The 27,316-nt window shown below is 43.2% G+C and overlaps 3 protein-coding genes across 5 annotated transcripts in view; 2 read left to right on the top strand and 1 right to left on the bottom strand.

Annotated features, from left to right (window-relative positions):
- Positions 1-4,072, top strand: part of extl3 (exostosin-like glycosyltransferase 3) — a 31,943-nt gene extending 27,871 nt beyond the window's left edge. Inside the window, exon 6 of the mRNA XM_076756561.1 lies at positions 801-4,072. Coding sequence (XP_076612676.1) covers positions 801-1,010 — 210 coding nt within the window. The 3' untranslated portion in view covers positions 1,011-4,072. The remainder of the gene's footprint in view (positions 1-800) is intronic.
- A 529-nt stretch (positions 4,073-4,601) lies between these two features.
- Positions 4,602-20,370, bottom strand: syt14b (synaptotagmin XIVb). Of its 3 annotated transcripts, XM_076756563.1 has the most exons (9): positions 20,281-20,370; positions 17,067-17,114; positions 13,254-13,400; positions 10,878-11,015; positions 10,088-10,347; positions 8,907-9,344; positions 8,280-8,460; positions 7,884-7,940; positions 4,602-7,354 (listed from the first exon to the last, which is right to left on the bottom strand). In XM_076756563.1, exons 1-9 carry the CDS (start codon positions 20,291-20,293, stop codon positions 7,038-7,040), a joined length of 1,599 nt encoding a protein of 532 aa, XP_076612678.1. In that variant the 5' UTR covers positions 20,294-20,370; the 3' UTR covers positions 4,602-7,037. The 3 variants fall into 3 exon arrangements, 2 of the variants coding, with proteins under 2 accessions (XP_076612678.1, XP_076612677.1); XM_076756562.1 differs by lacking the exons at positions 13,254-13,400; positions 17,067-17,114; positions 20,281-20,370 and adding an exon at positions 11,227-13,208; XR_013078522.1 differs by lacking the exons at positions 13,254-13,400; positions 17,067-17,114; positions 20,281-20,370 and adding an exon at positions 11,227-13,208 and having other exon boundaries at positions 5,897-7,354; positions 8,907-9,743.
- Positions 20,371-21,371: 1,001 nt separating this feature from the next.
- On the top strand, positions 21,372-27,316 carry LOC143336447 (cytosolic 5'-nucleotidase 1A-like). The gene is made up of 6 exons (XM_076756641.1): positions 21,372-21,629; positions 21,792-21,959; positions 23,532-23,661; positions 23,862-23,984; positions 25,578-25,762; positions 25,991-27,316. Exons 1-6 carry the CDS (start codon positions 21,516-21,518, stop codon positions 26,354-26,356), a joined length of 1,086 nt encoding a protein of 361 aa, XP_076612756.1. The 5' UTR covers positions 21,372-21,515; the 3' UTR covers positions 26,357-27,316.

The raw sequence follows: 27,316 nt of genomic DNA, 5'->3' as shown, positions 1-27,316 counted from the left end.
TCACAACTGTTGCTAGCTAATTAAGCTAATATCAGCTCCCCGAGCTGGTTTAAAAACTCCAGATGACCTTTTAATGTCTCTGACTCATTTAAAATGAGAATCTTAATTGCACCCTGGCTACATGCATTATATTGTGCTAAGCATCTAAAGGGGCTAAAGCTGCATGTCCCAAAAAAGTTAGCATCCTCATTAGGTGAGGATCCATGTAGTTAGATGACATGGAAACAAAGAAACTTTATTGTTCTTGTACTGCAGTGGAGAGTTGGTGAGTCCTGGTTATTTTAGGACAAAAATACCCCCTTTTGGCTGCTTAGCTTAAATACTTGTTTATATTTTTAAACGCTATGTTCTCATATTCGATGTTACAGAAGAACAGACTTTTAGAATGAGGACTAGCTGATGTGTTTGGTGGACATGCTACCTGGAACAAAGAGTATAAACTTCCCCAAATCCAATAAAGAGCTGCTAATGTTAGTCTTTTTTTTTTCTTTTTTCTTTTTCACTTTAACTATAGAACCCCTCAAACTAATGTAGTTATCAAATGAAATGCTCCTTCGTCTTCGAATTAACGATTGGTTCCTACTGTAGTTAGGTTAGCTAGTTAGCTGGACATGCTAATTATTGCAGCAGCATGCTATATTGGTTGTTAGTTGTACGTTATGGTTTTAGAAAGGCTCAAATAAGGACACCACCCACTAAACTCTGAGTTTTTTCATGTAAAATGTGTACAGATGACATGCAAATACAGCATGTTTCAAAGTAAATATGACCAATTTACAGACTGACTCTATCTGTGTTAGGTAACATCTCGTTGGACTTTCCGCTGTCCCGGCTGCCCTCAGGCCCTTTCGCACGATGACTCGCACTTCCATGAACGCCACAAGTGCATCAACTTCTTCGTCAAGGTGTACGGCTACATGCCACTGCTGTACACGCAGTTTCGCGTGGACTCTGTGCTGTTTAAGACTCGTTTACCCCATGACAAGACCAAGTGCTTCAAGTTCATCTAGCGTCGGGGCTGAGTGGCACAGCAAGGAGCCAAAAGCAGAGTGGATTGAAGGACTGCAAGTGTTTTAAGGAAAAGCACTGCGAGCAGAGATGAAGATGGATGGATGGACTGCCAGATAAAAGCACAGAGGGAAAGTTTGGGGTTAGGATTTTGCCCAGGGGGATAGACAAGTTAACCTTAAAAGCTGTTGGCTTGTGGTCTAATCCACAACTTAACTGAAAATTTGACGAGTGGAAGCTGAAAGGGACCACTGCCAACAAAACAAGCCTTTTCAGTGGATGTCACTCCTCCTTTTTCGTGTTCTTCAATCATGCTCAATCATCAACCACTACAGATGTCATTTGCACCTCTTAACGGCCTGCTGAGGAAAGAGGGTGGTTGTACACAGTGTACAGAAACTCTCCCACAATAAACCCTCCCTGACAATGGAGTGATCAGTTACGGATTCACTGACAGACTGATGTCAGGCTGCTCTCGGCCCAGCGGCCTGTTGACAGTTTCAGCTGGGAGAGCAAAAAGTGGCAACAGCACACGGCTGCCACAGCGCTTTTTCCCCCTTTTGTTTTCCATTTTACACTTACAAACTGTACTTCTTGTACATGTACATGAGAGAAGCACTGATGGTCAGAAGTATTTTATTGAACAGTCTTTCTTTTTTTAAAATAATGTCGTCTAAATGTGTAAATCTCAATGTCGAACAAACATTTTCCAGAACCTCTGCCTGTGGGAGATCAGACACAGACTTGTTAGTCTGAGAACGAGACCGGACCTCGTCTGAAGAGTTAAACAGGTTGACCCAATCATCTTTAGTAGTGCTCAAGAAGGAATTCACTTCAGCGGTCACCATAATGCCTCGAATTTGTCATGAGAACCAGCCACCATTTTGTCATTTTGTTACGCTTACAGGGTTTGCGCTCTTTGATGAGTGTCTAAAATGGCCTGTTTTTTATGCTAAAGGGTGTTTACAAATGTTTGTAGAATTGGTCTGAGGTTGAAGTAGTCATGTTTAAATGTAATAACATTAACCAATCAACGGTTACAATGTCCCTTACTGAAGTGCATCGTCAAGAAACAGCTGCCAAAATAAACAGAAAATAGGTTTGGATGTCTAATTGAGGTTGTAATTATACAGAAAGCCTTCAGTGAAGTTAAATGTACTATTATGATTATGGTAAAAATTTTAGGTTTAATGGGAATAGTTTGATTTTGGGAAAAATGTTCTTTTGCTGTCTGGCAGAGACGTAGATGACAACATCAGTACCTGTGTTAAATAACAAGCTACAGCCAGCAGACAGTTACTTTAGGTTAGCATAAGGACTGGAAACAGGAAGAAACAACTACCCTGGCACCATGCAAGGCAACAAAATCTGCTTCCCAACACCTCAGAAACTGTTTAATTAACACAATATCTTTTTTAGTCTGTACAAGAAACAAAGTGTAAAAACAACAAGCTGTTTCCCCATTTCCAGTCTTTGTGCTAAGCTAAGCTAACTGGCTGCAGGCTGTAACGTTTAAGCCTTATATTTAATGATCAGTTTTGAGAAGAGTAAAGATCTAACTCTCTCCCAGAGAAGCAAATCAACATATTTCCCAAGATATTGGACTATTGTCTGTAATATATTGCCAGTTCTGGCTTTGCAACATAAGTACTCCCCATGTCCTGCCATGTTCATGTCACCCTCCTGTATAGAACTAACTTTCCCAGCTCAGACAGAAAGGTCACTTTACAGTGTCACCATATTGGTTCCACTTTTAGTTATTTTTTTCTTTTTTACCATTGCTTGATGAATGTTTTCTTTGCCAAATAGGTACGATGTCTGCTGCTTTACAGTATATTTTTTCAGGGTGCACAGTGTGAATGATTGCTAAAGGGATGCAGTCTGGTACACCCATATCCACTCTGCATGGTACTTTACCAGGAGTCAATCCATTGGAGCCCTTCCCATCATGTATTATAAATCCAAAGTCCTTTATTTGACCTTGTCAGACTTAATTCCTGTAATCTGAACAAATATCCTATAAAAAGGAAATTGAAATGATTTTAGGACTTTTTTTCCCCCAAAGTAGGTTCTAACTGTGAGGATGCTTTTATGAAACAAAAACTCTCATAAGTCCATGGTTCCTGTATATTTATTGAATATATTATTAAAAAGATTTTTTAAACTGATAATGACGCATTCAATAAAATGACGAGACATGGTAGTTTATTATTCCTAATCGCAAAGAGGCCCCAACCTGATTGAGCCGTCAGCTCGTTTCATTGCCAAGGAAAACTAGCTTGTGCAGCTGAATGCTTGAAGGGGAACTTAACTGACCTGAGAGCAGCACTCAAGCAAGCAAATGTGTTTTATAGACAGCGAGACGACCTGGTTCTCAGAAAGGTCAACCCGTAACAGAATGTCATAAACTGAGTTTCTGCAGCAGTCAGCGGACATGTAGTTAAGCATCTTTGAAACCAAATCCCTACCTGTTCCAGGTGGCAGCTGCTGCTCTTTGGCTCGCCGGTGAAATATTAAAATATGGGAGTGAATAGGTTTAGCTGAAGGGGATAAATGAGGAGCCAGCTTCCCAATTCCCTGTAAATTAACTGTTTATCATAAAATGGCACTACAGCTAACACAAATCCAAATTTACACCTCTGCTGCTCCAGACTTGAAAAACCAGCCTGGCTCCTAACACATCTGAACACTTTTATTGGAGCTCCAGGGGCCTTGTAATTACCTGGCTGACTCTCAACCTGTCCTCGGGGCATAGATCGGGTCGGCTGGTATGTTGGAACCTCACATTCCTTCAAGCCCTGGTTTTCCCCCTCAAGGATCTGTGGCACAGCTGCTTTTTCAGGGCCCAGAGTTGGCTAAATTTCCCCTGAAGGCCGCAGTCACTCTGTAGGTGTAAGGAGTTGTGAAACTATGTGCTCCTGGGTCTGATCCACAACTGTGGGCGAGGCTCCAGCCACCTGCAACGCTGCTTGAGCTGTACCAGACTGATGACTGATGACAGTGTCAAACATACCATTGAAGGCCAGATAAATGGAAATAAAAACCCAACATTGTTAAAACATTATCGAACTTGTGGCCTCGTTCTTTTCTCCTTCTTTACAAACTACATCACTGCACAGAGTATTTGGTAATGTCTGAAAATAAGATGTGAGTCAAATCTTTAAAAATATAGTTCTACCTTTTGGGTAATAGGTTTATTTGCTTTCTTGTAGAGAGTGACCTTGTTTGATGAAAAGCTTAATACTACTGGCATATCTCTGAGGTAAAAATGAAGCTGCAGCTAGCTAGCATACAGGAAAATGAGGTCTGGCTCTGTCCAGAAGAAACTAAATCGCCCAAGGGCACCTGCAGAGCTCACTCATTGACACGTCGTTGTTTAACAAACGAGAAAAAACAATACAAAACAAAAAACCGCAGTGTTAAAACGACAGTTCATGTTTTACTAGGGTTTATGGACTCGGCTACTTGCTGGGCGTGACCGGACGACTTCTTTCTTCTTCTACTTCTTATTTCTTGGCTGGTTGCTTAGCAACCAGCGGGGACTCACTCTAAGAAGTTTACTGGTCCCAACAAAGAAATAGTCATTATGACATAACATGCCACATTTTTTATTCCGCAAAACACCCGAAAAGCAACAAACGAGAATATATGTGTTAGTCTGTGACTATAAAAGGTGTTGCTATGAAACCTTTTTGACAGAGAATGGCTGTTCACACCTGTTTTCAGTCTTCATACTGAAGCCATATCATGCTAACCGGTGGCTAGCTTAGCATGGTGGGCCACATCCGACCTACAGCATATTAATGGATTCAGAAATTGCGCGCAACAGTATTACTCACCAGTGGAGGACAAGTCCGTCCCAAAATATCTGCAAGTCATAGTTCACCCGGACAACAGAACCGGACGACCCTCCGCCTCCATCCTGTCTCCTCTGTGGGGACCCAGAGACGTGACACTGGGCCTGGACATTGACGAAGATTGTCTATCAGAGGCAAGAGGCGTCACTTTGGTTTGTTTTCGTTGGCCAGTTGTTGTTTTGAGTGAAGTTTTTGTTTGCTTCCTGGTACCCTGAAGAGGAGTTTTTGGTCCCGTTAAGGACTGATGGGGTTTTGTATTGAGCACCTCCTTGGTGGAGGTCTGAGACCATTTTCTAGTTATGAGAAGATTTCCCATGTTTTTATAAGTCTGTTCACACTGCCCCATAAAAATAACATTATTTTTGTAAGAAAGTAAAAATATTAAACTATAATAGGCTAATTAGAGCCAAATAAAAGTTTTTTTTTATTTGCAAGTCCAGCCCTGACAATGCTGAGACAAATCAGGCCCTTGGTTAAAGTTCATCGAGGACCCCTGGCTTACTCCTCCAGCTGCTCTAACTAGAAATGCTGGTTATGCACAAATTGCGCCTGGACCATAATGCAAGCCAAACATGTAATTAAAAAAAAAAAAACCTCCAGTGGCTGTTAATTCCCCTTTCTGCAACCAAGAGCCGATTGTTTATCTGGTAGGAATGTTACACATGTGGTTTTCATTCATCTGATAATGAATAAAATTTGACTTTGTAGAATTTGGCCCTGCAGCAGAAGTGAAGGTGTGGTTGAAGCACCCCAAACTCAGAGGAGGGGGTCAGCTCTGACATCAGTGGGACGAGGAATGGAGAAAAATGCGTCCCACACCCCACAGCTCCAGCCAGCAGAGAGAGAGAGGGTTTTATACTTTTCACTGAAGCACGGGTGTGGCTGTGTAGTCTTCAGCCGTCTTTTTGGGGATTTTCTGACTCATAGCTTTTCTCTTCTGATGAGGGTTCAAGATTGGCTTTGCTCCCCACGAGGACAGGACAGGTATATTGTGATTTCTCATAGCTCTGGACAATGTTTTCATTTGTTTTACCTTTATTTAATAATACATCTTCCATTCACTTGTAATGAGAAAATATGATTTACCTTTTTTTTTTTTTTTCCCGTACTTTCATTTTGCCACTCCAGCTCACTTCACAGCCAACACAGCCGCAGCTGTCATCGGCACTGCCTCACAGAAACAGCCCAGGTTTATTGGACTGCGCAGGCTTTTGCATATTCCTCCTCAGCGGGAAGCACCGTGTTTCTACATGAATGAACATGGCTGAGTTGTCAGAAGGCTGAATGGTGAGAGAGGCTCAATCTGTATTACACAGGAAAGGAAGCTGCTCTTTGATACCAGTGGCATGCAGAGCTGTGTCCAATTCTGTAAGAGACTCGGCGAGCACAAGACAGAATTTCATTCCTCTCGTTTAAAGTGGCGTCAGATGCATAGTGTACTGAGTTATGCAAGACCACAATGAAAAAAAAAATCTGTCTTTGTGTAACACATACCCCAGAGAAACAGCCATAAAACTGGTAAACCATTTGACTGATGATCCAAAAACATAAAAGGGGAAAAAATGGATCTTGCATAATGTCATGTGCATGTAAACAAACTGTACAAAGCATAGCTTATAAGCATAGTTGCAGCATGTTGCAGGCCCTTTGTAACAGTCTTTTCATTGCCTTCTCTTTTGTCAATGGCTGATAGAGAAATGTCTGGTATGCTGGTGGCAGCTGAAGTCCAGAGAAGCCCAGAAGAAACAGGGAGGAGTCTGCTAGTCCTGGACCGAGCTCTTTGGTCCAAGATTCAGAGACAGAGAATGTTTGGAAGTGTCTTCACATTGTCCTGTAAACAGTTAGTGCACATGCAGATCTTGCTGTAGGCAGATTTACTGGAAAACAAAGCGTTTCCGTCTATTCTTGGTTAGTTCAGTGATTAAAATGTCATTAATTTTCAGTCTGCCGGTGCCGTTTTCTGTCGATACAAAGGCTGGAGCTGGAGCTTCCCCCTCAACCAATTAAGTCTGTCTACCTCAGAGAAAAGTGGCAGATTAAAGGGAACTCATGCAGTCTCTGGCAGTGAAGACTGGGAACCCATGCCTGTCCTCACACCTGTATGCAGCACACACACGCACATCACACTCTGACTGTCAATGCCGTGAAGTTCAGCCTGCGTGAATCTTCCTCCTATGTGTCAGTAAGTGTGTGCCAGTGGCAGACCTGCTGTCCCTCCGCCTCTTTCATCTCTGTCCAGTGGGCCTGCTGCTCCTCGCTGGAGCTGTTGAGGCCCAGGGAGACCCAGCCCAGCCTCTCCCTGGGCCTCATGCTGCTCCGGCGGCAGAACACCGACAGCACCAGCGACACCTCGGACAGCTGGAAGAGCGCCACCTGGAACACAAACGTCTCCTTGTAGGTGGGGTTGGGCTGACCGCGGCACACGGCCGTCTTACACTTGGACATCTCTTTCCCTTTGGAGTCCAGCATGGTCAGCTTCACGTAGGTGTCTGAAAGGAGGTGTGGGAGAGCGGTGAGAGAGTGCCATCAAGTGGTGGGATAGCAGTACTGCAACAAATACTAGACATTAGATTGCAGCACAAGTTTGAAATAGGTGCATGTTTCTCTTCTGCTTAAAGCAAAGAGCAATTTAAACCTCAGAAGCAGAGACAACATCTGGAAGTAAACTCAAACTCTGGTCTCAGTGAAGACAGGGATTGAAGTCCAGTGCTGTACATTAGAATATGTGGTTTTTAAAGGGCCAGTTCACAAAAAACAATTAAAACTTTGGACTCAGTTCATGAATCAGTGACGTCAGTCCGATATCTGATGAGTGAATCATGTAAACATCTGCACCTGATACTGATGTTAGATCTGATCAGTCCCAACTCTAGTTTCACTGTTTATTTACACACTGCTGGAACTTCATCCACAACATTTAATGTAGCATTCTGGGCTTTGAACTTCTAACAAAGACATATTTCAAATACTTCAAACATTGATGACCCAAAGATTACATGTAATTCACTGCTGACTTACCTCTCATGATATAAAGTTGGCCCCCTACAAAGTGTTTTATACAGCAGAACAGACCGTCTGAGGCACACACCACAGCACACAAGGTTGGAAAGAAGAAAGAGAGGAAGCAGTCAGAATTCAAGTGAAAGACTGATACACAGCAGAAGGTCACCTTTTATGGGAACTCTCTTCAGCAGCAATTGCTTCAGCATCATGGCTCTAATCGCTTAGGTTATTAAAAAGCTGGCGCTGTTGCCAGGAAACATTTAAATGGTGCGCAATTCGTTGTTGTTACACGCTAGTTGAGAGTCTGGTTTGCCTAAACAATTGCCTTGAGTGTCAGCACATTGCAAGGAGAATTTCACTGGCACAAAACTCAAGAACTCAAACGACTCAACACGAAGCGTTTGTACGTACTGACGGGTTTATCAGACGCTGTGGTTTTGAAGTGGCATCCCTGGATGACCTCAGCCGACAACTGTCCCGTGGCAGAGTTGTAAATGAGACCCAGGAGGATCTCTGGCAAGGAAGAGTCTTCAGTGGAGCGATAGGACAGAGCTCCTGCACTGCGAGACACACTAACCAGAGAGCCGCAACCCTGGCAAAGATGACACACACACACACAGGGACATACTCAAAGAAAGAAAGCATCAGCGGGGTTTTTATACTTTGTACACACTACAAAAAAGAGAGCATTCCAAGATAGTTTGGCCTTCACTGCAGAAGATAATCTAGGAAAAATTGGTTCCAGTGTCTCGAATATGAGGATTTCCTTCATTTCTTTGTCTTAAATGGGTATTTTCCACTGCTTTATAGTTTCACAGGCCAAAAAACTAATTAATTATTGAGAAAATAAGAAGAAGATTAATCAATTAACAATGCCGACATGAATGAATAATGAAAATAGTCCTTAGTTGAAGCCCTAGACTAATTTGCAATTGAATGAAACAGCTCTGCAGTTGGTATCTTTATTGTATGCAATATCCCAATGCCTCAGAGAGAGCTGTGCACAGCCAGGGATATAAATGCACAAAGTGTTCTCACTGTAAGTTCAGAGCCTGGCTCCAGGGTGACAGGTAGAGCGATCTTGCCCTGCAGGTTGAGCTTAGTCAGGTAGAACACCTTCTCTCCCAGGACCTTCTCTTTTTTCATCCGCCTGATGCTGTACAGGCGGAAGCGAACAGCGTAGTCCCCCAGAGCCTCCTGTTCCACCCTGGAGAACTTGAACGTTTCCGTGAACACGGGACACGGGCCCTTCTGCACGCCGGTCTTGGCCCGTTGTTTCTTGGTGGGCAGCAGGACCAGGTGGACCTGCCACGCGATGTTGCCCGTCTGTTTGAGAGCAGGAATGTCTGTTGCCGCCGTGACAGTGACGGCCAAGTACTGCTCACTGGAGTCGTACTCGAAGGCGACGTCCAGCGTGCCGTATTTGGCGAGCGGCTCTGGCTCGTAGGCTGTAGGGAGCTGAGGACCGGAGCCATCCTGAACGATAGAGAGAATGAGAGGAATGGTGATGGGGAATCTGAGGTGTTCATCAACCTTCATCAACTTCCTCCTATTCACTTAATGTACTTTTGTCTCACACAGACGTGGGTAAAAAGATAGCTCTCTGGCACTGATTGTCTGTTTAAAGCTTGTAGGTTTTTACGTCTCAATCAAAATAATGGAAACAACAGACGTAGTTTGATGAGTGTGAAGTAGCGTGAGATCTTGGCAGTTGTTGTCTTCCTTCCCGTCACTGCCAATGAAAATCTATCTGGCGTGACTCAAGCAGAGATCGTGTTCACAGACGAGGTTGTGTATCAAAGTTTTATCGACGCTGCATTTAGTCACGACCACCGATTTCCTTCCTCGCTCTCTGACGAGTCATCTGCTGTTCCCCTGAAAGTTATAGCACGACGTGACAAAATGAAACATTACCTAAAATTACAGATTCCTCTGGGTTTGGAGACTGTTGGAAACATTTAGGATTATATAAAAAGAAAACTCCACACAATATGTGACATAGGTCGAGTCGCTTTTAGACATTTTAACGAGCCAGTCATCACCTGTGAGTGTAACTGACACTGTTAGGGAAGTAGCATTTGTGCAGTGAACAGGTTATCTGGTTACAGTGGTGTTTTACTGGAATGATGATGACTTTTTATAGTGTGTTTATGGTACGAATTGTCATGTGCTGCTGAAGGACTCAGAAAAGGGGGAACATTCAGTGACTCTGATCCCACCTCTGGTCCCAGCACAGCTGTGCTGTCACTGGGTATGTCCTCCTCACAGCCTTTGTTGAGGTAGCTCTCGGTGTCCTGGTCCACGCTGGCCTCACTGGAGCAGCGGGGGCTGTCGCAGCGCTGTGGGGACGACCCCCTCCTGACCCCTCGCTCGGGGCGGGAACGCGAGGACGCCCGCGCCGCCGAGCCCTCGTCCTGGTACGGGGGAGGCTTGTGCTCGCTGAAGGAGGAATCTTTCTTTATCCTCTGGATGCTGTTGGCTGTTTTCACGACAGTAACAGAGAGGGATACAGAAGCAGTAATGTGATATGAAAGGTGCGTCAGTGGAGACGTACTGTGCTCTGTGCTCATTAGGTATTCAACATACAGTCTACCACGGAGTCAAGCTACTGTCTTAAACTGTGCCGGACCCACAGGCTGAGAGACGAGCCTTCCAAAGTAAAAGGGCCAAGAGTTGTTCAAACTCAAAGAAGGAAATCATATTTCATGTAATGATGCATCCAACAAAACATCTGGCATCTTGAGTTTTGAATGTTTTACTATGTGTAATCATCATGTAGGTTCATTTAAGTAAATGTTTGTATGTTTTATATGCATCGAATCAACTTGAATCTTTTTATGTGATGTATTTTGTGCTCCTTGATTATTTTGATCCAATCCACTGTGAGCGTCTTGTGTGTTCTACAGCGTGTGTGCTGCTGTTATCATGGCCGGGGACTCTCCTGTAACTCCCCCCGGTTAAAATAAAACCATGTTTTCACATGAGAGCAGAACATGTGCACACTCTCACCCCGTTCGCTGGAGGCTTCGCTGCTGTAGCCTCCCTGCTCAGTGGACTGTTTGCGTTTGTTGCTCCACACAGAGGTGGTGTTCTGCTGGGCCACAGCCTCGGGGTCTTTGTCTTCCTCGCTGTCTGATAAAACTCCCTCTGGACAGGACACAGACTGTAGGTCAAACACTGCATTTATCTCATAAATCATAATATGTGCAGCCTTTAAAGTAATGCAGAAGATGAGAGCAAAGATGAAGATGCTTGAAAAGCAGCACACAGCACTCTGGAAAGGTTCAGCTTGAGAGTCTGAAAGCAAGAGAAGAAGAAGAGACCCAGGCGGTGGACGAGAAGCAGCACACCATCTAACCTTGTTTGCCTTTCTTTTTCTTCTTGCCTTTCTTCCCTTTCTCCTTCTTTTTCTCCACGTCCGGTGTTTCCTCCGATTTCTTCGAACCCCTCTTCACCCCTTTCCCCTTCTTCTTGTCTGACTTTTTCTTTTTCACTGTGGAGGAAGACTTAGACACCTCCTCTTCCTCCTCATCATCTCCCTCTCTCTCGAGGCCGTCCTCCATCGTCTCCTCTTCTTCGCCCTCTTCTTTTCGCTTTGCCTGCTCTGGTAAGCTGCTCTCAGTCTCTGGACCAGGTGACTGAGGAGGTTCATGGCAGTCATTGGCTCTTTGCTGAGCAGCGGATTGGTCTCCGCTGTCACTCGGCGTCCTGTCTTGTCCACTGTTCTCCGTTTCCCCCTCTGGCTCTCCATCTTTGGACTCCTCTTTGTTTTTCTGCAACTTGGCCTCTTTCTCCAGCTGCTTCTCTCTCCTTTCTTTTCTCCTCTGCTCTCTCTTCTCCTGCAGCTCCATCTCCTCTTTCTTCCTCTTCTCTTCCTCCGCTAGCTCAGCTTCTGTCTTCTTAACCCGCCAGCATCCGTCCCTCCATTCCCACTCCAGCTGGCTCTGAGTGGACTCTGCCTCTGTAGTATCACTGCCCTGGTTAGTCTTTGAGGCTGTGTTGCCTGTTTCTGGCTCTCTCGACATTTGCCACATGCTTTTATTGCTCGCTTTGCCTTCCTGTGCGGTGGAACTCTGACCCAGCTCCTGGCTGCTGGTGTTCTCCCCATCCTCCTCATCTTGCACCTTGTTGATGATAGTGGTGACCTGCTCAGTCAGCTGATCGCTGACAGCGTAAGTGACATCGCTCACGGCGTTGGCCAGGTCGTCCACGCGACTGGTGACTGAGTCCAAGATGGAGGAAATATTGACAGATGGGAGGTTGTGCTGGAAGCTCTTGAAGAAGGCCATCTCTCAGCCGGGGATCCCGTCACCACGCTGACCGTTAGATTAGCTCATCAGAGGCACTGACACGGACATGTGGTTGTTAGCAGGGTGTGGTGTCCGCATCACAGCGTGTGCTGAGACCAACGCGTGCATGCACACACTAAACATGATGGCGACTGTAGAGGTTATGAGCTCTCTCACTCTAAAGTCTCATACTCAAACATTATGATATGATTTTTAGGAAGCAACCACAATCGAATGTACATTAATTTATGAACTGGGACAGCAGCACTCCAAAAACACAAGACAGTATCAAAACTGTGGTCTCAGTCTTTACACGTTTGCTTCTCATCCTCCTTGTTTTCCCCCAGTGCTGACTCTGTTCTCATTTCTGGGTGTTTTTCATACTGCTAATCATGCTTCCTTCCATCCTCCTCCGGCCCGTGACCTGGATATTGATCGAGGTCTGCCATCATTGAGGATGTTCCAGTCCTTAAAGTTAATTTTTTTACTCATACTCATAACAAATTCTCTATGCAAAGCTGTGCTCCCTTGTGTTTGTAGGCCTTTAATGAAGACATATTAAGAGATATTATTGTTCATTCTGGCAAAAAGTCAGGACCTCCGCTACACAGATGGGTTGATTTGTTGTTCTCTATGAAAGAAGGGGGATACAACTCTTGTGGTTCTTTAATGAAGGCTCATCAGCTGTTATCATTTTGGCAGCACATCAGTGTCACTCACAAGAAATGCACGTTTTGCTCAGAATACGCATATTAATATCAGTCTTCATGCAGCGCTGAAGATGTAAGATTAAATGTGGATCATGAAAACCTCAATTTCATGTAAGTAGATGTGGATTGTTGTTATGTTTTACAGTGATGCAGAGGGGTATTATCAAAGGATGTATCCAGTTTCTATTTAAGCCTGCAAGCCTGGTGTATGCAAGCTGTCTTTTCTTGGATTTGTTGTCATATGGGACACATGTCTGAGGATGAGAAACAACAAGGTGAACTTTAAGGTCTTCAAATGAAACTAGAACAAGGCCAATAATCCTCCTAATGTGTGTGTGTGTGTGTGTGTGTGTGTGTGTGTGTGTGTGTGTGTGTGTGTTGAGTACCTGGCTGGTTGTTCTTATAGCCACTGAGATGTGACAGATCGTCAGGACTCTCCACTGACAGCTTGTTGCTGAGGTAAAGAAAAAACAGAGCCATCAACGCCATGAAGGCTGCAATGGAAGATAGGACACCCAGAAGCTCAGGAGAGACTGAGGAGAAAGAGAAGAGAAACAAAAGGGAGAGGGAGGGAAGAGAGGAGACGGGGGAGGAAAAGGAGAGGCAGACAGAAAAGGAGAAATCCAAAATTAGACATCGACAAGCACAAGTAATACCGATGATGGAGGTATGTAACTTTCCAAAGCAAAGCCTTTAATTTTTAAGAAAAAAATGTCCCAATGGCTATAAATACAAAGAAACACAGATGGCTGCAAGCTAAAAAAAAAAAAAGAAGCTAGTTTGAACTAAACACTAAACAAGGCTGTAAACAAGGCCACTTTGATTCCATAAATAACTCGGTCTGATGATCGGCATCTTATTTTGGAATCAACTCTTCAAATGCTGCCTTGTCAGGGGAGCATTAGCTGCTGTACTTTTAAACACTCAGTGGTTTTTCCACTTCAAAGGCAAACCAGATACAATCTACAGCAGTGTATGTAGGCCAACCATACTTCATGTAACCATGCAGCCCTCTGCTGCTGATGCGCTATTTTTATGAGAGCCTCAAAGGGACTGTATCTTACTGAAATGTAGACTCAGTAAACCAGCCAAACCGCACTGGGCCTGCACTTGATAGGCTACAACACAGACACACTGCAGTGCAATAACGGAAGAAAAGGAGAAGTCGGCGGACAATGAAGCATGAACAGCATTTCTTAAGACCAAATGCCTCAGCGGAAAGGGCAGCTTGTAAAATGAAGCACACTTTGTGATGTGAGCTGTCTGAATTTCAAGTTAAAGCACTTGATCCCGCAATTATATGGACGTATTCAACAGTGAATCCCTCAGTATTTTATTAGAGACACCATAAAGGCTTTGCACACCCACACAGGTGTTTTCAGCTGACCGTTCACCGAACCCCTCCCGTGAACAACGAGTGTCAAATCGTAGCGTAGCAACTGTAGGCAGGCCTGTCAGGCTTTGGGTTTCTCCACATGTTCAGGCGGTGAATATGGAGCTTCAGAGCAACACTCTGCACTTCAAGAGTCGGGAGGGAGGTGTTTTTTAAACTGAGACGCAAGAAAAAAACTGTAAGCAAGGGTTTTATTTTGCTCTCACACACGCTTAGCTGCAAAAGTTAGCATGTCTGGCTAACTAGCTTCCTACCCACAGTCTTATCTAGTCAGTACATCATTTACTAACTACATCAGTTTGTGTTGTTACAGGTCACAGTGGAAAAAGGCCCGATGAGGACGAGCTCTCCACTCTGCAGTGTTTTCTCACTGTGTGGAAGCCGATCCCGGAAGCTAACAGACTTGCTCCATATTGGACAGAGCTACTGTTTGAATACATGTACAAGCAATAACCCCAAAACTGTGACCTCTGTGTTGCAACATTAGCATTCATCTGTTGTTATGTTTCTGACCAACTGATGACTGTTTGTCCAGTATTGATTGTCCTTTAAGCCTCCAGCATTGCCTGAGTGAAATACCTGATCCTGTAGCGGCTAAATGCTCCACTACACTCACCAGCTAGTCCCTGACTTTTAACTGTTTGGTGCTGAGCGAGTCATGTTCAGAGGGTTTATCAGAGGTTTGTGTCTGGAAATGACATTGATGAGAACAGTGAGCAGACTGAAGTCACCAAAACAATGAGCTAAGAGATGCTAAAATGGGACTGCAGAATTGCACAATAATTCTCGACGGGTTCATCACTGTCTGTGGTTAAACAGCTCGAGCTGAATTGGGCAGTTAATTATATGAATGACAGGTAATTATCAGGGAACTATTTTGGCAACCAGATGACAAAACTGAAAAAGATAAAACTGACATTTTATAGAATGAACATTTCAGATGAATCAATAATGAAAATATTTGTTAGTTGCAGCCCTGTGAACAAAAACAAAGACATAAAACAGCAGTGCGTTTAAGGCCAACGCGTCTGGTGAAGCGGACACGGCCCAAATGTCGGAGCATGCGGTCTGTAGCAGGTGCTCATTTCAGAAACAACCACCATCACCAGTCACGGATTAAAACAGTCAGCAGTGTGAATCCTTGCATCTCCCTGAGAGCACAAACGAGAGCGGAGGAGAGAAAAACAGAGGCACAGTTTCTCAAACCTCCTGACTACAGACTGAACTTACGGACGGACTCGTTTCACCATGGAAACAGGCAGAGACCACTGCAGCCTGACAGCCAGTGCTGCTGCAGCCTGCCAAAATGATGAATGCTAAACCCCCCCCAAGAATGGCAAGAGAAGTAGGAGAGAGATAAGAGAGCGTTGTGGCAGCGGAGGCTTACCTTCTCTAAGTGAATATCCTCTTTAAAGCCAGCTGTTCCCAAAAAGCACTATCAGTACTTCTGTTGCTATACATAGTAAATGATCTAAGAAGAGGGGAAAACAAAGTTATCCTGCTCTGGAGTAATCCGACATGTAATAAATCCCTTACACTTAGTCCGGTCCAGCACTTGCCAGGCTTACGTATCAACTCTCACTGCTGACAGTTGTGTTGATTGAGGCAGAATGACCTCTGCAGCCACGGGCGCAGCAGCCTCCTGTCCAAGTGAACAGCTTATGGCCCCGTGCCCCGGGCCGCGATGACACCTCATACATGGCCCTGTTCTGTAAATGTCAACGACAGCTGAATAATTTAGACGCCTGAGGAAACCCGATCCCTCTGTCGATGTACACTGGAAAGTGGAACGGGAGCGAGCCGGCCGTCGAAGCCGCTCACCCGCTATCAGTTATTTTTATTATAATACCCGTCATTCTCAGGAAAGTCTGATATTTCTCTTAATAGCAAAGCAGATTAAGTGTTTTTTTTTTTTCCTTCTCAGCCACTTTCTCTTTCACCCTATCCCATCCTCTCTGAGTGTGTGCGTGTACAATTTGTGTGCCTGAGCAGAATAAACAAGAAAATATAACTAAATAAATCTGTTTTTTTTTCAGCATGTGAACTGAGGCTGAACTCAGGACTCTGAACTGAGCCTCCGGATTCAGTCTGCTTTCTTTTTTTTTTTTTCTTCTTTTTTTTAACATACTGACTAAACATGAAAACACAGCCCCTGAAGCATTCAATGTAAAAAATCAAATCAATAATAATCATTTACATAAAACGTTTTCAAACAAACAAAGGGATACAAATGATTCTGTCATGTTTCTACATCGATGGGACGCAAGACAGAAACACATCATCTCGTTTCCTCATGGTGAGCATTAACTTTCATTAATTTATTCATATAATTACTCGTCCCACTTTTGGGGTTTTACAGCAGTGCGTATGTAACTTGGCTGTAGTTTATAGGGCATGCTTGTTTAAAAAGTAGGTAGGCAATCTGGAAATGTTGCTTACACATGGACCTCCGATACGAAACAAAACCTGCGAGCTGAATAAATCATGAACACACAGCTGCCTTCTTTTGCTGAAGTGAGCCAAAACTTGATATGCCATGCATAATTCACACACAGACATTATGCTTTCTGAGGTCTATATAGAGACGCTTTCTGCACACCAAACTTCAGCTGAAATTCGCAGGAACAAGGGAGGCTGACAGCTAAATATTTGGACATATCAATCAGCCGCGCTTTTAAAGCGATGTGGCGGAGAACAGCCGAGCATGCACGTCATTAAACAGACAAAACACACGCACAAAAATGTACTCTTGAGCTGACTGGGACACAAAAGTGCGGGGGCACGCTGGGCCGTGACATGGCCTTACCTCGTCTGGCACAGATGAGCTCATGGACACCACAGTTCCTCCCCCCTCCTGGTAGAGAGAGAGAGAGAGATGAAGAGTTGAGAATCCGAACGTTAAAATATGAATCCATGTGATGAAGAAACATATGTTCAGCCTCAGGTTATTCAGGCTGCCAGATGGTTATGCCAAGAAATATAAAAGTGAGTTGCTGGTACCAGATGAGACAACTCATAATCAGAGTGAACTTAAATGCACCATGAGAGGGAGATACTTGAGAAAAAAGGCATAGAGGTAGATCAGAAGATTAATAGCACTTTTTTATTTGTCCATTAAATGTAAACCTGGACAGTTAGCCAGTTAGCTTAGCTTAGTGCAAACTAGACTGGGAGCAGGTAGTAACAGCTGGCTAAGGACTATTTCTCAGCTGTGTTCATCATTGAGCCTCAGGGGTGGTCGTAAGTAAACTTTTCTTAACTTCAGACAGAAACAAGCTAGCTGTTCCTACTCCTTCCAGTCTCAATGCTAAGCTAAGCTAACGTCTCCTGGTTCAGGCCTCAAACGAGCCTAGCAAATAAGCACATTTCCCAAACTGCTGAGCTCTTCCTTTCAAATATTATGTATATTCAGGGGTAATCAAAATAACTCTAAATAAATACATGAGTACACTGTAAGCTACCATCTCCACAGCAGCACTACCTCCTGTGGAATATATTTAAATATCTCTCTCTAAATGGGCCAAAACTGAGCTGAAGCCCATCAGTGTCATTAATTATTCATATTAAATGCAGCAATTAGTACTTCGTGGTGTCTTTCATTAGATCGAAAGTCATAATTTTGTTATAGTTAGTGCTGTAGCCAGGTTTTTTGAGTCAAGACTCCAGAAATGAAAGACTATAACTGTTTCATTATTTGGATGTTATTTGTTAACTAAGTGTGCTTCAACACATACAACAAATAATATGATCTTTCTATATTATCTGGAAATATCTTTAAGATTTTACAATTTTTACTCAGTTAATGGGACATTTTTATATCACATTGTTGTTACCTGGTAATTATGACATGAGTTACTTTAATCCCCATGAGGCCTAATAGGAATGATACTCTGCCTCACACACCCAGAGGATTATGTATATACAGACATGCATACACATATTATCTGTCTTGGCTGAGAAACTCAGTATTTAATAATTCAGGTATCTAGAGTTTGAGACACAGATTTGGCTCTATAACAGTCTAAATAGGAAGACTTTGGGTAGCGTCGTTGCTTCTTCCTGTTTTGAAACCTGAGAAACGATATTGTCCTCCCCTGAACTCCACTCATAAAATGTAAACAAATCATCTGTGGACTTATTGTTCCAGTTCCCTCACATCAAGGACAGGCTGCTGAAAATGGTCTGAAGCGACATCTCGGTGTCAGAGGGAAGAGAAAACGCTCTGAAGCAGACTCTTCTTCTCTCATAGAGCAGACAGACCCTCTTGGGACCAATTCACTTAATGATAGAGAAACTCTCTGTTGGCTATTCTCGCAGAGACAAACGCTTGCAAAAATGTGGCAATCAGTAATAAGCTTTCCATAAAACCCCTGATACTCTGACGAGAGCTTCATACAGTCATAGGAGGATATTTTCACTGTCTACTTCTTCACTAATATAAAGTTGTTTTACTTTCAAGCCATCCTCATGATGCCAATTTAATGACAGTTTAAAAGCAAAGAAGCAGTTGCAATTCATTTATTTTTGGAGTATTTCTTCTGTGTTTTGAACATCAGCGGATCTTCTGGCTTCTAGAACAAGCCGCGTATTGCTGAGCCACTAGTTTGTGCTGATTGTTTTAAAGTAAAACTGAAAGTTTCAAACTGCAGCAACGCCTCTGTCCACGTGTACTGCATGTACTCCTTCTCCACGTAATGAATAAGAATTAGATTTTGCATTATATTTTAAAACTACTTTTAGCCATAATAAGCCTTGTAAAGTCCATTCTGCACTGGAGGTTTGAAGTTCATACATCACATTGCAGTAAGTTGCACATATGGGATCATAAAAATCACGCTCCTACGTCCAAATATTAAACTCAATAAGAAATAAGAAACTTTTCTCCTTTAGTAAATGAATATGAAAACAGCCTTCAAGTGTCAATCATTGCACATGCATCATTCTGCTTCTACAAAAAAACAAACAAAAAAAACTATAAAGAACGTACAACTGCATTGATTCAAGAGATCCCTGATTACATCTTAGTCAAAATTGAAGTCTAAGATATAATATGACTCGTAAAAATGAGGCATTTCACACAGTTCGACTGTGAATATGTGAAATGTGAATTCAGGATGTATTCATGTCGGTGCCCTGTACCGCTGGTGCCCATGGTGAGGCACTGCTAAAGTTATGAAACCGTAGCCCCTCTCTCAGGTGTCACGGTGTGTCAACAAACACTGCTGCACGCATGGCTGCACGTGACACAATAAGAACTGCGCCCATAGCGGGACAACGGGCAAGGCACGCGCCTACTCCTCACTGGCTCCGTACTTGCGTCACTGCTCGGCGATGTGCTCCGGTCACTTTCAGTAAAAACCTTGAGGAGGCACTTTTGTGTCGTCGTGTGTTTTTTTTTTATATTGGCTGCACACATTACCCGTAGAGACGAGGGAGGGCATCACTGTCACGTGCAAATTCACAAAATAACGGTTTGACAACAGCGGGGTCGTTTATCAAACTCAAGCGTTCTGTTTCATCGATGATATTACACCATATTCATCCGCCAAGTGGCCGAACAGTAGCCTAACAAAGTAGTTTCCACGTTAAGTCGCCTGCCGTGATTTTCGGTTAAAGCCAAAACATATATATTTATATATTTGGATCAATCGTTACACTGCCCTGCGTTAATCAGATATTTCACAAACGTCTTCAAACGGTTAATCAAAGCACGGGGACTATCTGTGCCACTGTCCACTTTAGCATCACTTCGCGGGGCTGAGAGAGCACGCGCGCATCCCATGAAGGGATCACAACATTCCTGCATCGGTGCGGGTGTCCGCACTTCAGCATCAGCCCCGCGCTGCTAGCTGTCCCAGCTCCGGAGCACTGCGGTACTCACGGCGGCGTCTTTAAAATAAACTGGGTGGGAAAATAAGAGACTCGCTGAATGTAAAATGTGACTTTTTAACGGCGTTGTCATTCTGCCCACAGCAAAGTTTCACACATGTCCCGCAGTACACCTGAGACCGAGTACTTACCGTCTATCGCCATGATGCTCCGTCCCGGACTCTACCAACTGTGGGGGGGTGTGATGGAGGAGGGAGGTCATTCATGTGCCAGTGGATGGTGTGTGTGTGTGTGTGTGTGTGTGTGTGTGTGTGTGTGTGTGTGTGTGTGTGTGTGTGTGTGTGTGTGTGAGACGGAGAGGGATTGTGTAAGCATTTTCTATTTCAATAACTGTATAAGACAGTCATGTTAAACACACGATATGTAAAAATGTAAACATGAGTTAAGATAAGATAAGATAAGATAAGATAAGATAAGATAAGATAGGATGAGCCTTTATTGATTCCCAGACATCAAACATCAGAAAGATGAATAAATATTTCAAAGAAATATTTCAAGTCATGTTATTATTAGTATTATAATAACAAAACTAAATGATGAAATACATATTTTTTATAAGGAAGTTGAGTTCAAGTTGAGTTCACATACAGTATTTAGCATTACGTTCATGTGATCACAAGACATGAAATTTTTTATTTAATCACTTGTAATCATCAGATAGTAGTAGATAAATCAGTCTGTGCAGTTGTTACCACTGATACTGTTTTCAGCATCACTGTCCTGTGAGAACCACGTCTTTCTAAAAAGTCAAATACAGCCTCATTTTAATGCTTGTGACGATACATTTTGCAGCTAATCCAAGTTTTTAAAAAACGAACTTTATTTGTTTTAAGAAGTAGGAGAATTTTCTTAACTCATGAGGGAGCAATGATAAAAAAGGGTGTGAAAAATTGTAACCTGAAAAGTAACCAGTAACTAAAATTGTCAGGCAAATGTATTGAGTGAAAAGTACAATATTTGCCTCTGAGATATAGTGTAATAAATAGAAGTATAGGGCTGCATGAGGTATCTCAAATTTGTTCTTCAGTACAGTACTTGAGTAAATGTACTTAGTTGCACTCCAGCACAAAGAGTATATTACTTTACCTAAACTGTTGCCACAAAGCTGGAAGCACCCTATGGTCTAAAACATCACTGTATGACATGTATGTACGTTTACTCACTGTCGTCCAACCTGCCAACGTCACTGCTGGAGGACACGCCCACCACGCAACCTGCCTACGTCACTGCTGGAGGACAGACCGGACCACCGCACCCACACTTTCTTTGAGAAGACTTCCGGGAAGTTTACGAGCTGTTGGAGCTGCCTCATCTTTCACTCACTCGGGCTTCGTGAAGGTCCTCGGACTCTGAAAAGCTTCTAAAAATGAGTGAAATCAAGCCGAACGACTTAGCTCCTCCCGAGGATAGCGGAGAGGAGAAAGACTGGGCAGCGGCCAAAGCTTTCTTTGACAACCTCAAAACAAACAAACCGAGACCAGTAAGTGTTCTGCGGAAAAGTTTATCACCAGAAGCTTTGGTTTTAAGCTGCACGTACTTTCTAACACACACTTCGTTGTTTTTTTAAATGCCAAACAAGCCTAGAGTGATTGCACTATGATGCTTTATATAATGTTTTTACCGCCTTTCCATCCTCTGCCAGCCCAAACCTCGGTTTGCTGTCACCATCGCCGTGTCCTCGCGCACCCTCTTCAACATGGTGGCAGAGAGGAAGATCTATGAGGATGAAGGGCTGGAGAAGTACGTGGCTCATCAGGTGGAGCATGAAAACGAGCCTCTGAAGCCAGGACCTGCTTTCCCCTTCGTCAAGGTAGGCCTGAGCCCCGGGGTTGCCCGCATGCAGGAAGCCTGTGCAGGGTGTTGTCCAAGAAACGCCTGAAAGCACTTCGTTTACACAGTCCACAGCAGGAAAAACTTGCTTTCAAAAATTATAATGTGCTGCATCTGTCATACTTTCAAGCCTTGTGTCAAGAGTCTAGTGGAGAGATCTTAAACCACATTGCACTGAAGACCACACCTCAAAAAGTCATGTAGAAGCAGGTCATTTTCGTGTCTGTCTGTTCATTCATTCTCTAAATGTCAGCTATCAGGAAGCATATGATGGAGGATCCTCATTGATGGAGGATCCTCATTGACTTGTAAATTCCTCATTCAATGTTAAACTGACCCAGATGTTCCTCTGCTGCCATAAGTACAGTGTCAGGCCCAAATAGTTTGAATCGTTGTCAGAAAGGTGTTGTTCAGTACTCACTCTGCCTTCAAAAACTGCATCGCTCCTTCCTGGAATGCAGTCATACAAATATACCACATGTTTTGAAAGATGAGGGAGATGGAAAAACTGCTGTACAACTGCCCATAAAGGTTAGTTAATGTTCACAGCTGGGGATTGTGCAGCCCCGAATGTGTTTAGCAACTTGTTCATGGGCGTGATCACCATGCAGTGATTGCACCCTGCGGCTGTAAAATGAATGCGTGCTCCTTGTCTGTTGTGCAGTTACTCGGTGAGAACGGATGGAGACCTGCTACAACGGCTGGAAACAAATACTGCATGTTTAAGGCTTCATTTGGCTTTCTCCAAATGTAAACCTACCTTGATGTCAGGTGTGACGTGATCAATGACTCACTGGAGCAATGTTAATGCTAATTCACTCCTTTTCTTCTCTAGAAGCAGTTTCTTAACTTATCAAGGTTCATTTTTTGCCATTTTGCGACACAAGGCTGCTCAATGAAATGAAAGTTGTAGACCTTTCATGCTACTTACAGATCACGCGTGCAGTATTTGAATTAGAAGCATTTAGCAGCACTAAAAATACTGGTGAAAATACCCCAGTTTCAGCTTTGTGAAGCCCACAATGAAACATATTTGCTGGCAGGTGTTGATTTCCTTCATGTGAATGACTACATTTTTAGATATGTGGCCACTTACCAGTTGGAGGCTGCAGTTTGTGATGTTGTTGTTGTTGTTTAAGCTCAGTGGACAAAATATTAGGAACACTTCACAGAAAAATGCAACTCAACAACACCACAGACTACAGCCTCCAAAATGGCTATAAAATTCATGCACCCCTTCAAGAAAAAGAGAACATTAGAACATTTTAGTGAAATTAGTGAACATTTTACATGGTGGACAAACTATGCCATGCCATCAGTTACTACCTCAAATCATACCCTCAGCATTTGTGTTCTGTCATATCTGGTTACCTATCAGCTGATGTATAGACTGATACCCATATATCTGTGATAACATAATAATAATAACGCCTCTGTATTCTCTTTTAGGAACCGTGAAACCGTGTTCATGTGTTGTAACGTTTGTGTTGTAACCTCATGTTGAACGCTCTGACACAACATCCTGTCTTTCGCCGTCTGTCCTCTCACACAGGCGCTGATGCATGTCAACTCTCGACTGAGGGAGCTCTACCCAGACAGCGAGGAGCTGTTTGACATCGTCTTAATGACTAACAATCATGCCCAAGTTGGAGTGCGCCTCATAAACAGCATTAATCACTACGGTACGCTGCGTCCTGAAGCAAACACGGTTGATTGTCTTAGTACGGTGGCGGCGGCGGCGGCTCGCCCGTTGCAGCAGCAGGCATAATCAAGACCAGCACTCAGTCTTGTAATTACACACTAGAAGTGAAGAAGAGCTGTTATAGTGTAAGTACAATGGGATTTCTTTGTTCACACATCTTCAGCTTGCTTTACTTTTCAGATTTGACCATAGAGAGATTCTGTATGACAGGAGGGAAAAGTCCTATAGGCTACCTGAAGGCCTACATGACGAACCTGTACCTCTCCAAGGACCCAGAGAAAGTCACAGAGGCCATAGAGGAAGGTAGGTCAGGTTATAACCCTGATTTCCATCACACACACACTTTTTTGAAACTTTTTGTATGTTTGCAGCCTCGAGGTGTGTTTGCACTACACTGATAATCAAACACTTTGATGTTGACTTTGTGTGTGACTCGCTCTCAGACCCCCTGCTGCTTGTCGAAGACGCAGTGTGATTTGTGGCTCCATGAACAAAGAGAGACATAAAACATTCAAACAAGTTGGGACGTAAAACAGAAATAAAACAGGATGTTGGTAACTTGCTAATCCTTTTTGACGTATACTCAAATCATGCGTCCACTTTGTGAACACATGATTTGTGTGGCCTCATATGTGTATTTGTATTATCGATATCCTCAATCCAATCAAAAAGCAGTTGCATAATTACAGAGTGGTTTTTCAGTTTCCCCACTAATTTGAATCTGGTTATAGTGCTGAAATTAACTAATTAGTTGATTGACAGCAGTTTTGATAAGTCAAAGTCAAGCAGATTTTGCCATATGGTTAAAGGTGGTTAATAGGCAAAAATGCTTAACATTTGCAAGTTCTAGTTGCTAAAATCTGATGATTTCCTTTTGTTTTCTGTCACTGTAAACTGAATATCTTTGGGCTTTGACAAGGTATTTCAAGACGTCACTCTGGGGAACTGATTGTGATGGTAACGCTTAATGACACAGCTTGTGATTCACTGTGTAATTGTGTTGTATGAATTAGGTACCAATTAGATACTGACCTGTTCCTGCTACTATTTAAAATTAGGTACAGAGGAAGAAAACAAGACCATAATCCCACTCGCAGGAGATGAGTATTAGCAGAGAACCTCTGTATTTTACTCGAATTCACGGACATTATCCCCCAGATACGATGTGTGTAACATCAACGTTTCAGAAGCTGAGCATCTGTTCTTCAGCAGCCACATTAAATGCACAGCTTAGACTCGTAAATACACATTTGCAGATCATTTAGATCACGTAACAGACGCTGTATCACATCCTTTTGTTGCTCCTAACCTTTTTTGTCGTCACTCATTTTCAACATCAGTATAGCCGTGATCAGATTTCATCCTTCTTCAGCTGTATGAGAAAAGATATCCATATCGAAGGCTGAATTTGTGCACATGCAGTACATGTGTTGCATGCTAACACTGCCTCAACCGCGTCAGGTTTTCAAATCAGACCCACCTGACCCGTAATGTACATGGACAGACTTGAAATACAGCTGAGTAACAGTGAAATCTTCAGGCCAGGCAACACATCACCTGCATGCTCATCACAGGAAGCATGTGTGAGAGTCTCTTTTCACACAACAAATATTTAAAATGTAAATTTGCATCTGTCCTTGCTTATGAGCAACCATATGAACAGACAGAATGTGCTCTTGTTCTGTTGCTCACTTGTGTTACTGTTTGATAGACGGGTTTCTGATGTGTACCTCAACCTAAAGGCTCCAGATTTGTTTATACCTCAGTGGATGATCAAAACGGGCTCGCTTTGATCGGCACGCTCCCTCTACATTTGAATCTCTTCATGAAGGGTAGCAGAGAAAAGGTTTCTGATCCGTGTTGGATTAAAAAGTGTGTTTTTGGCCTTCCCTTCAGGTATCGCCGCAGCCACGATGTTTATGCCAGACACAGAGAATGAGTTGAGCGACACTCAGCTGAGAGTGGCGTTTGATGGCGACGCCGTCATCTTCTCAGACGAGTCGGAGGTCATTGTGAAGAAGCACGGCCTGGACACCTTCTTTGAGCACGAGAAGGAGTTTGAGAACAAACCACTCGCTCAGGTAACTGATGGTTGTTTCTGTGTATTTATAGGCAGAACGTGTTGGATTCGTTGCTTTGTAAACATTTTTCTGAATTTGATGAAGCAACACGTCTGAAAGGGGCGTCCTCGAGGTTCACCACTTTGTGAACACATGATTGTGTAAAGGATATTTGTACATGCATTCAGGAACACACGTTTTACACAGCGTCCCAATTGTAAAAAAAACTTCATTCTTTGGCTCTTTCAGGGTCCCTTAAAGTGTTTCCTGGAGGCTTTGGGGAAGCTCCAGAGAAAATTCTACGGCAAGAACGAGCGCATGAACTGTCCCATCCGAACCTTCCTGGTCACGGCCCGCAGTGCTGCCAGCTCCGGCGCTCGTGTCCTGAAGACTCTCCGCAGCTGGGGCCTGGAGATCGACGAGGCTCTCTTCCTGGCCGGGGCTCCTAAAGGGCCCCTGCTGCAGAAAATAAAGCCCCACATCTTCTTTGATGACCAGATGTTCCACATTGAGGGGGCCAAGGAACTGGGAACCATATCTGCACACGTCCCCTATGGGATCGGACAAAAGTACCACAGGGGGAAACTGATCGAGCAGCCTGCAAAAAAGGAATAACGTAAGAATGGTTAAAATACTGAATAAGCACTACTGCTGTTGCTTTCATGAGAGATGGTAAAAGAAATAACAGTAACTTTTTCAAGGATTTAGGACATGAATGGTAAAGCAGTGAATAGGCGCCAGACACTATTTCACTTAATGCTGTTATGGGAGAGAAACACAAGATTCATTGCCTGTCAGTGCCTTTTAAGCAGCCCATCTGTGCACCTGTTGACTTTTTAAAAGTTTATTTTTCTAATTTACATTGCAGTCTATGTTATTTTCTTAACACTTCCATACTTTGTTTTATTTATCTCGGTTTTTACTGTTGGTCCATGCTCAGTGCGACCAGGGCAGGGGAATGTATCTGCTGTAATAGCTGTTTTTTTTTTTTTTTTCTGCATTGAATCTTTCATTCATTGAAAGTCACCAGCTGGGGAAAAAATGCCAATTCCAACCAGCAATTTCCAACATTTTTGGTGACTGGCATTCATTTTGCACATTTAATAGGACATATTAACACCTTTTAATGTCGGTTTTAAAGGGATATCAATCAGGGTATAATGTCTATGACTTACAAGGAACACTGGGGTTCTTACCTGTCTTTGCTGTTTATGTACACAAAACTTGTGCTTTATATTCCTCAAACTTTTATACTTGTGTTGGTTGAATTGTTGACACTTTCACGTTGGATCTGAGTATTAGGCAGCACACTGTAACTACACTTTTCTATTGTGTGTTTTTTTTTTTTTTTATAAGACCAATTACATATATTGTGTATGAGCATTTGTTGTGTTCTATATAGCATAAATATGTAAACATATGTATAACTAAACATCGAGGCATTACAGCTGCTCTCACTCATTTGTAAATGTTTACATCATGTATCGTAACATTTCTGAGTGCCAGATTGAGTGATGCTTTGTATTGACTGTACTCATGCTGTGATAACACAATAAAATGATTTTTGCTGATTTA

The sequence above is a fragment of the Chaetodon auriga genome, chromosome 18 (assembly GCF_051107435.1).
Source record: "Chaetodon auriga isolate fChaAug3 chromosome 18, fChaAug3.hap1, whole genome shotgun sequence".
In the NCBI taxonomy this organism is placed as follows: Eukaryota; Metazoa; Chordata; class Actinopteri; order Chaetodontiformes; family Chaetodontidae; genus Chaetodon; species Chaetodon auriga.
This window is presented reverse-complemented; position numbering and strand designations above follow the sequence as displayed.